Genomic DNA, 10715 nt, shown 5'->3' with positions numbered 1-10715 from the left:
GGAAGAAAAATAATGTTTAGTATATTGGAATCCTATGCTCAAATACAACAAAATTCAACGAGGTGAGCAATGACTTAGAATGCCATACACTCTCACAGAAAGGAAACACACTATGCGACTTGACATAATCAGTAGCTAACAATTGTCCAACATTATCCCACGGTTACTGTGGTGTCAGATAGAGTTTATTCACAACTAGCAAGGAGGACAACAAACGAAGAACAACATTCCAAGCAGTGTGCGAACACAAAAGGGAAGTGTGTACGAACACCAAGGAAAGTCTGTACGAGCGCATATGGAAGCAGGAGCTCTAGGCGGGTGCATACGGGGTGCGGGAGTTGCACCATATACGGAAGTATGCCATATACATCATGCCCCTCCTAAGATAAAAACGTACAAGTGTTTATCTAATCAACAAAAAATAATGTGAAAATTGCATGTGCGTAGCAAATGACATGTCGCGGAGCAGCAGCAACTTCCAACAGACTTGTAAAAGGGATAATTGCAAAAATTATATACATGAAGGTTTTCAACTGCGAAACAATGGGAATGACAATTGAATAGGTACAATGTACATCAACAGCTGAACAGGGCGAGTGTTAATTGTACGATTGTCCACGCGTTGAAATAATGTTAAAGGGGACATTCTGTCGCCGGGGACGTTGGCTTGTTCGAGGTGGTACCTGAACAGTTGACTGTGGCGACGACTGAGTCACAGGGACTGCTTGTGGTGCAGCGTCGGGTACGGGAGACGATGCAGGCATGGCTGTTGAAGCTGGAGTAGGAGGGCGGTACGGGCGGAGGTAGCGACGGTTGCGCCAATATACGCGTCCACTCGGTAGCTTGACGTAGTAGTCGCGGTGGTCACCGATAGCCACGACTACGCCGCGGGAAGACCACCGTTTTGTCTTCGGGTGCTGAATGTCAACGTGCGTCCCGATAGACAAGTGGGGAAGCTCTCGGTGAGGCTGACTGGGAGGCTGGTCTACTCGATCAACATCATCCATGTCAGATGCGGCGTCTTGCCAGTGGGAGTCGAACTGGCTCCATTGGGCGAGAACGAAGGAGACGAGTGGGCGACCATACAGTAACTGGGCAGGACTCTTTCCCGAAGTGCCAGGAGTATTGCGCCACTCGAGAAGGCCACGCTGAAAGGCGTCGGTGTCTAGATTACCACCATTGGTAGTCTTTTCCACCAGGTACTTCATTGCCTTCACGGCTGCCTCCGCATGTCCGTTCGACTGTGGGTAGTGAGGGGACGACTTGATATGACGGATTCCCCAGCGCTCGCAAAATTCAGCAAATCTGTGAGACGCAAACTGAGGACCGCCGTCCGTTGAAATGACCTGTGGTACGCCTACATCTGGGAACCACCTGCGGAAATGACGAATGACGTCAGCTGACGTGGCTGAGTGACCAAGCTTGGCGATGCATGGCCATCCGGTTAAGCGGTCGACGAATACCAAATACTCGCAACCTTGGCAACTGAAAAGGTCAGCACTAACACTTTCGAATGGCAAAGTGGGCTTGCGGTCAGAAATGGGCGGCTCGGCAGACTGAGACGGCTGAAATTCACGGCATGCATCACAGTTGCGGACTAGCGTGTCTAACTCACTGTTCATTCCGGGCCAATACACGGTCTGACGAGCACGTCGTTTGGTACGGGTCAGACCTTGGTGGGCTGCGTGAAGGTCGATCAGCGTTGACGCACGCAGAGAGGCTGGGACGACTATGCGTAGACCTTTCAGGACTATGCCATTGTCGGTGGACAAATGTTCACGCACGTTCCAATACGCACGAAGAGGCTCGGGCAGCTGCTTTTGTGCTGAGGGAAATCCGTTCTGGATATACCCGAGTAGCATCTGGTAGTCAGGATCAGATGCTGCTGCGGCACGCAGCTTAGCGAACCTGAGACTCTGGGGACCATCTTGGAGTAGACAGATACGGATACTGCGGCAGGACAGTGCTGGATCTTCTCCAAGTTCATCATCACTAGTCGGGATTGATACAGGATGTCGTGAGAGGGCGTCTGCGAATACGTGCTCTGAACCCTTACGCCACGATGCTTTCACTTGATACGGACGAAGTTTCATGATCAATCGGAGTAGACGAGAGTTCTCAATCTGGTCAAGGGTGTAGCTGTTGATAATCGGTACAAGCGGACGATGGTCGGTGATTAGTGAGAACTGTGCACCAGATAGATACAAGCGGCACTTGTGCACTGCCCAGACGACTGCGAGGCACTCGAGCTCGATTACAGCGTACCTTGTTTCAGCGTCAGATAAGAAACGACTTCCACACTGGATGAGGTGCCATTGCTGGTCATCATGCTGTTGCCATAGGGCAAATCCAAGGCCATTCTTCACAGATGCATCAGTCTCGAGACGGAGAGGCTTGCCAGGTTGGAAGAAAGCTAACACTGGTGACTCAGTCAGGATGGCTTTGACGGCTTCGAATGCTATGGTGTGCTGCTGATCCCAGGCGAACTCATTGCTGGTTTTCAGGAGTGGGCGAAGCGGCTCACTTAGTTCAGCAATGCGCGGTGTGAAGTCGCTGCATTGGTTGACCAAACCGAAGAACGAGCGGAGGTCAGTGCGGTTGCAGGGCACTTCGAACTGGCGAATGGCAGATGTCTTGCTACCATCAACGGCATAACCATCAGCATTGATGACGAATCCGCAGAACTGTACTTCACTAGCGCCGAATACAAACTTGTGTGGGCTGAGCGTAATGTGATGCTCACGGGCACGGTGAAGGACGTCACGAACGTGGGTGACGTGGTCTTGAAAATCGACGTCATGTACTAGGCCGTCGTCAACGACTTTGACGAAGTTAGCGAGGCGGTCAAATGCTGCGTCTGTGCGGCAGTTGAATTCGTCACCTGCTGAGGACAGACCTTGAGGGTTGCGGCAATAGCGATACCGACCCCAGGGCGTGATGAATGTCGTGAGCGGCTTCGAGTCGTCGGACAGGGGTATTTGCCAGTACCCATGACGAGCGTCGAGTGTGGTGAAGAAACGGGCTTTACCAATAGCTGTCACGGCGTCACGCGGAGTACGAGCTGGGTGTGTTGGTCGGCAGACTTGGTCGTTGAGTTTACGCAAATCAACGGTGAGGCGCTTCTCGTTAGAAGACTTCTTATCTGCGATGACGATCGGGTGGCACCAGTCTGACGGTTCAGTGACTGGCTCAATAATTCCATTGATCACCATATCATCCAGTTGAGATTTTATCTGGTCTCGGAATGCGAATGGGATTGCGCGGGCACCATTAACACGAGTTGGTGTGGCGTCAGATTGAAGCTTTATCTCCATGGGAGGACCAGCCATGGGCTTCAATTGGGAGTCGTCGAATACATCAGCAAACTCTTGCATCAGCTGAGCCTTAACATCAGCAATGTCTGCACTACTGGGTTCGGACTTCACACGGGAGATCCGCGGCCAGGACTCAGGGAGAATGCCAAGAGCACGGAGAGATTGGCATGACAGCAACGCCTCATCAAGGTCTTCATACACATGAAGTACCGTGGTGTGCTGGGCTGAGCCAATGGAGAGCGTGGCAGAAATCTTTCCCAGGCTAACCAGAGAGGTGCCGTTTGCTGCTGAAACAGTGTCGGAATCGACGGCAAGGTTCTCAGGGAAGCCACCTAGCTGGGAAAGATGTGCTGGCCCAATGGCGTCTACATCACTGCCGGTGTCTGGAATCCATGTCATGGCTTCGGCGGTCGGTTCTGTGTTGAGCTGCGTGTGGACACTGAGTTCTAGACCATGTCGAACAGAGGCACGTTGCAACTTAAGTTGGCCGACTTTGCCGGATGCTGTTGGTTTGCCTTTGTGCGGGCACATGGACTGGAAATGTCCGACACGTTGACATCCGTTACATTTGCGTGACTTCGCAGGACATGTGCCTTTGGTGTGGGGACTGCGACCACAGCTGGGACACTTGTCACCTGCGGGCTTGTCTGGTGTAGACTTCACGGGTGCGGGCCGGCTCGCCTTCTGCTGTTTATAAGATGATTTCTTAGCTGCGTGCACGTGACCACTGGAGGGAATGCCAGAGGAAGTTTGGCAGGCTGCTTCCTCAGCACGGCAGAGCTTCACGGTTGCCTCCAGATCCAAGTTCTGGAGGGCCAGCAGCTTGTGACGCACGTCGTCCTCAAATACACCTGTCACAATGCGGTCACGTAGTATGTCGTTGTTGAATTTCAACAGGCCTGCCTTGCAGGGGTTGCACATCGCCTGGTTGCAGTTATGACATACTGAACACCCAGAAAAGTCACACGCGTGAAACAGTTCACGGAGGGCCGTATAAAAGGAGTCAAATGATTCCCCACGCTGCTGCCGTCTCTTGTAAAATTCGATTCGGTCGAGCAGCGGGTTCCTCTGCCGCCGGATGTACTGCTGGAGGACCGGGATGGCATCAGCAATGTCAGCGTCTTCCGGGAAGGCGATAATGCCTTCTCGGATGAAACGGCGCAGGTCCTCATCTAGGGCCTGGCGGAACGCTGACATACGTGTATGGCGGTCGTGGCTGGCGAGACATTGGCATTGCGCATAGTCACGCCAGGCCTCCTCCCAAGCGGTAAATTCTGCCATTGTGGCAGTAGATAACAATACTGGTCGTTCTGCGGACACAGACTTGGGTGCGGGTGGGGTTGTAGAACTAGTACTGGTCTGGTTGGACATCCTTTCCATCAGGGTCTGAAACTGCTGGTCTCGCAGTGCAGACGCCTGTGCCTGAGTTGTCAGGAGCTGCAGGAGCGTGGCGACGTCAGGCACTCCATTACCAGAAGGTGCTGCGGGATCGCTGCTCGCCATGCTGATCACAAATGCTCGTTGTGACAGCTCACACGACTACGTCCTACGAAATAAATTGAACAACACTCCTATCTAAAACGAACTAACAAACTAACTGCAGGGTAATCTAATCCAAATCCAACGGAGTGCTACACTGCTACTGGGCCAGGTAAAACACTACAAACTAGGTTGGTGTGGACAGAATGGAAACTACAGGACGAAATGTTCACTGCGCCATGTGGTGTCAGATAGAGTTTATTCACAACTAGCAAGGAGGACAACAAACGAAGAACAACATTCCAAGCAGTGTGCGAACACAAAAGGGAAGTGTGTACGAACACCAAGGAAAGTCTGTACGAGCGCATATGGAAGCAGGAGCTCTAGGCGGGTGCATACGGGGTGCGGGAGTTGCACCATATACGGAAGTATGCCATATACATCAGTTACCATTACATTGGAATGGGACAAGCAAACGAACGCTTGTCATCGGAGTGGGGGACTTCAACAGCAAAGTTGGCAGCGCTGTCACCTCGTGTGTCGGAAATTACAGCAAAGGGGCCCGCAACGAAAACGGCCAGGCGCTCGTGGACTGGGCAAACTCTCACCAGTTGTTGCTAGCCAACACAGTATTCCGCTATTCAATGCGCTACCGAACAACATGGACTGGACAGGTTAGAGACAGCAATACGAATCGTACTAAAAAAATCTACAACATGATCGACTATGTGGTGGTTCCATCGCCTTCCATAGACGTCAACTACGGAACTTGTTCGGAGTTCGGAATTAGGTATCCCGCCATCATCTCCAACAAAGACCTATATTCCAGAGCACACACACAGCCACTTTCGCACACCGTTGCTGTCCGCCGTTTCCGGATGTTGGGTCATGTTCTGAGGATGCCCTCAGATGCCCCGCCACAGCAGGCAATGGACAACTACTTCTGTCGAGATGTCACCGGTGTGCGTGGACGCCCGAAATCGAACCTGGCCACGGCAGTCAAGGCAAGCACAGCTGCCAGAGACATGCCACTGAAGACCATGACTGATCTGAGTGGGCTCAGAATGCGCGCTTTGGACAAGCAATCATGGAGGGAACTCTCAGCCTGAGCTGGTTTTGCTCGCGGCTGCAACGCACGGGGTAGTGAACCCAGGACAGAAGCGGACCAGGCATCATGACTTTGCACATCTATCGTTATGCTGCTTCATTACGCGACCTGTTTTATTATTATTATTATTATTATTACCATTACAACTGAAGATGGCCAATAGGCAATGGTTGGCCTAAGCAGAAAAAGAGCACCAGTCGGGAGCAAATGATGTAATTTATTCGACAGCACACACACACACACATGCACACGACACGGACACACGGTACTACATTTAGTTTGTGGCGCCTAGCAGAGCAAAACAAAACACCACTTGACCTGTTCAAGCGCTCGGCTGAATACCGTTGGGATCCGGATGGCGGTCGAATGGAGAGGAGAAAGATCGTTGAACGAGTCATGGGCTCGGTACGAGTTTCCAGTCGAGTCAAGAGGAGAACATCGAACATCGAATACTGCTTCGTTTCTGATGGAAATGAATGGCCTCGTTTTTGCTTTGACGTTAGAAGTTGTCATTCAACCAGCAACGAGCTGAGATAGGGAGTCGCGTGGCAAAGAGAGGCTCTCCAACGACCAAGGCCCGAAAGTGCTCGCCTAGTGCAATGCTGTGTCCCACCGGTCAGCAAGGAGTGGGTACGGGGTGCCCGTTCGCGAACGTACAATTGCATGATTTTGTCATGTCTTGGATCACGACAAAAGTGGGCGCTGTTTCGCGAGTGCCGGACTCCTCGCATCTATGCTCCTGCTGTTTATCTTGAAGTTGTTCAACCATTGCGGCAGGAAACGAGAGAAACGCACTGAGTACTATCCTGAAAAACCCGACCAGGCTCCAAACGGGCGCCAGGTCCCCTACCGCGATGGACATGAACAGCTTGCTCATCACGGTAAAGACACTGCGACTACAAGTCGTGAGCCACCCCAACGATCAAAGTCCACGTTCCGTCCGCGACTCTATCCATTTCACTTCCCATCGCGACACTCAATCTTGCTGAGAGGAGGTACACAGACTAAGTACCCTGAACCCTGGTTCTCCAGCTCAAGTCAGTTCATCCATCGATGCTGACTCACGACGGCAAGAGCGGCAACCGTATGTGGCCGATTACCCGACGAATATCTCCGACACTGGGTCCACTGGCGGAAGACCAGGCAGGCGAGCGTCTCGCACGGTTGTCATTGATCAAAGTGATGGCCGCAAGTTAGCTCCTCCGCGACGTCCTCTGGGTCCCGGCAGTGGAGCTGCTGCCGCTCCGAGCAAGCTGCTGACATGTGTGGGGTGGCAATCTGTGTCGGTGACACCAGGACGGATCGTAACCTGGCACAGACCAGTGGACCCACCAACACCAGGACATCGTGCATCGTCAACTCACCGGCCATCAGGCACTGGTCCGCCACGCAAACCCCCAGCGCTACTCTATAACTGCCGGGACAGTGCGGGCTCGCTGACGAGTTTTCTCACCAGCGACGACGAAGAGCCATTCGACGACGCAACGTATACGTCCACAGGTGATCTCCTGCTCCCCGAGAGTGATGAAGGCACGGACGGCGGCAGCCCGCTTCACGAGCAGCCGTCATTCCCGGAGCCCGATGAACACATGCTGGCTGGTAGCAGTAGTGGCGGTGGAGGCAGTGGGCAAGGCATCCTCAACATCCGACTGCGCTACATGTCCGACGACGGCAGACTAGAGGTGCTAGTACACAGTGCGAGGTGCTTGCCCGAGTGCACACGCTCAGCCTGTGTACAAGTCAAGGTAAAACAACGCTCTCTTTCATTGTTCTCTTTTCTTATCATTTGCATGTACAGTCAACTTCGCTAATAACGACTGCGGATATAACGACAATTCGCGAATAATGACAGACTGTCCATGCCCAGACCAAAGTCCCATCCCACAGTAATACATATAATGAGACTTTGGGTATAACGACACTTCGCGAATAACGACAGACTTTCCATGCCCAGAGCAAAGTCCCATCCCACAGTAATACATATAATGAGACTTTGGGTATAACGACACTTCGCGAATAACGACAGACTTTCCATGCCCAGAGCAAAGTCCCATACCACAGTAATACATATAATGAGACTTCGGGTGCTGTATAAGGACATTTCCCAAATAAGTACACTTTTCTCATGCCCCGCCAAGTGTTGTTACACTCAAAGTTCGACTGTACAATATGTCTATGGAGCCTTGCATCCTGCTATCTGCTGTATGGAGCCTTGCATCCTGCTATCTGCTGTATGGAGCCTTGCATCCTGCTATCTGCTGTATGGAGCCTTGCATCCTGCTATCTGCTGTACGGAGCCTTGCATCCTGCTATCTGCTGTATGGAGCCTTGCATCCTGCTATCTGCTGTATGGAGCCTTGCATCCTGCTATCTGCTGCATAGTCGGTTTCACGGCTGAGTCATGTTGACGAGAATGTTGAAACCTCTATCACAGGGAATTTCCCCTCTTATCACTCCCGTGCGAGTGTGTGTGTGTGTGTGTCTTTGTGTGCATGTGTGTGCGCTCGTGTGTGTGTGTGTGCGCACGATCGCGTGCGTGTGTGTGTGTGTTTGTGTGTGTGTTTCTACTCAGATGTGTTTTCTGCATCAACTACATGCCAATCTCACTGTTGCCTATCGCGGCCAAGATCCTAGAGAAGGTTGTCCACAAGCAAGTCACTTCGTATTTCACCCAGAATCCAGACCTGTTAGCCATACCAGCTGAACAATTTGCGTACCGCTCACACCATAGCTGTGAGGATGCCCTGACACTTTGCATAGACAGATGGAACAGAGCACTTGACAACGGTGACCAATGCGGAGTAGTCTTTGCGGATATGAGCAAGGCGTTTGACCGTGTGCAGCACACAGGTCTGCTGGGAGAGCTAGCCACCACTGGCTTAGGCGGCACTGTCCTCAAGTGGTTCTCAGACTATCTCACGAACCGCAGCCAGCAGGTTACTGTCAATGGTGAGAAGGGTGACACCAAACCCTGTACAAGAGGGGTCCCCCAGGGGTCTGTCCTTGGGCCTTTGCTTTTCTGCGTCTACATTCGCCGGGTACCCGATATATTTCACCAGAGTGTCGTGCAGCTGTACGCTGATGATATTGCGTTCTACGTATTCGGCTCTGATGTGGCTACAATTATGCTACGCTTGCAGGATAGTATGCGGTTGCTAGAGCAATACCTTGATGAGAAAGGCCTTCTGCTCAACCCCACTAAAACACAGTTCATGTTGATACGGCGTCCTGCCCTGCCTGCACTGAGACCAGCCCTGTACCTGACCTGTAAAGGTATTGTCATTTCCCCTGTCTCTACTGTGAAATACCTCGGTATACTAATCGATGAGCATCTAACGTTCCGCCCACAAGTAGAAAAGGTGTGTTCAGTGGTCTTCGCTAAACTAGCCTGTTTTGCTCATGGCCGTCGCAATTTATCAGCTACAGCTCGGAGAACTTTCTTCTTGTCAATTATACAGTCTACTCTAGAATATGCAAGTAATACGTATGTGCACTGTTTGAAAACTACCCTATATAACAGGCTTGTAACGGTCAGCCATATTGCGATGAAGAAGGCATTTGTTTTAGATAGAATGACCCCAACTGCATTAGTTTTACAACGGTGTCATCTGTATTCGTTTGAGCAACGAGTTAATTTGAAACTATACGTTTTGGTCTATCGCTGCTTGTCATCAATTACTAGCCCCCTCCTTCAGTCACTGTTTCTCCTGCGTTCAGTTGGCCCGCACACAAATGCTCGTACTCGTGGCCAGGATACAGCTGCCTTAGTATTACCTACTGTACATAATTATTATTATTATTTATTATTTAAATTTATTATAAGGAGAAAGGGAAAAGGACATATGGAAACGAGTTAAGAGTAACTCTCCACCACTGTAACTAGATACTATATACAGTCAGAAAGTGCAACAACTAGGCACAAAACTGACAGAGTACTGAGACATTCGACGTCCTGACACCTAGCTTCAACACATCTCCGTAGCGCTAACCGACAGCCTTTCTCCTTTTATTATTGGCTCAATACCCGAGTTTTAAATTTATTATATTATTATATTATTTGGGTATGGACTGCGCTCAGTTTCTCTTCTGGCGGTAGGTCGGTGGAACACTCTTCCTCCAAACTGTCGTCAGGCACAATCTGCTGGTACTTTTGCTCACCTCACAAAGATTCACCTAGGGTTCCCTGTAACAAGGCCATGCCTGTTGGGACTCCCCTAGTCAAATAATAAATATACTACTACTACTACTACTACTACTACTACTACTACTACTACTACTACTACTACTACTACTACTACTACTACCACCTTCAGATATCGCTTCTGCTGTTAAACCTTTTGAGACTACCAGAGCGGTTGCAACTGGCGCATTCAGATTCATTCTGAATTATCTTCCTTCTCGCGAAGAAGCGCAGCAACGAACTGTGATCCTTCACATCCTCAGCTAAGCCCTCCCAGGTCCACTCTTCAAAATCCAACTGCTCAGTGGCCAATACTGCACTTGGTTCTACAATCCATGATCCCGATAGGAGTTGTTCGGCTGCGTCTACTCCAGACGAACTAGAAGAAGCACAGTTAGCGGTGGTAGAAGACTTCTTGGAAGAGGAGATGTTGAAACATAGGACAAACAACCTTCCATCAATTAAAGATCCAGAGTGAATTCTTGTCGGACGAGGTTTTTATGCACACCTTTTCGTAAAACATTTTCACGGTACTTTTCTCACACCCTATTGCAATGGTTTGTAGCTGGCATTGCCATATCACGCTAGATAAAATTGCTAGTACCTTTGTGGAGTTAGGATATTAGACACCATT

General features: G+C 50.6%; 1 protein-coding gene across 1 annotated transcript; it reads right to left on the bottom strand.

Moving 5' to 3' along the window:
• Positions 1 to 599: 599 nt before the first annotated feature.
• LOC135826240 (uncharacterized protein K02A2.6-like) lies at positions 600 to 4817 on the bottom strand. Its single transcript, XM_065338869.1, has one exon. The coding sequence runs from the start codon at positions 4815 to 4817 to the stop codon at positions 600 to 602; it is 4218 nt and encodes a 1405-aa protein (XP_065194941.1).
• Between the last annotated feature and the right edge of the window lie 5898 nt (positions 4818 to 10715).

The sequence above is a fragment of the Sycon ciliatum genome, chromosome 10 (assembly GCF_964019385.1).
Source record: "Sycon ciliatum chromosome 10, ocSycCili1.1, whole genome shotgun sequence".
NCBI classification, from domain to species: Eukaryota; Metazoa; Porifera; class Calcarea; order Leucosolenida; family Sycettidae; genus Sycon; species Sycon ciliatum.
Note: the sequence above shows the minus strand (reverse complement) of the source record. Positions and strands in the feature narration are given on the sequence as shown.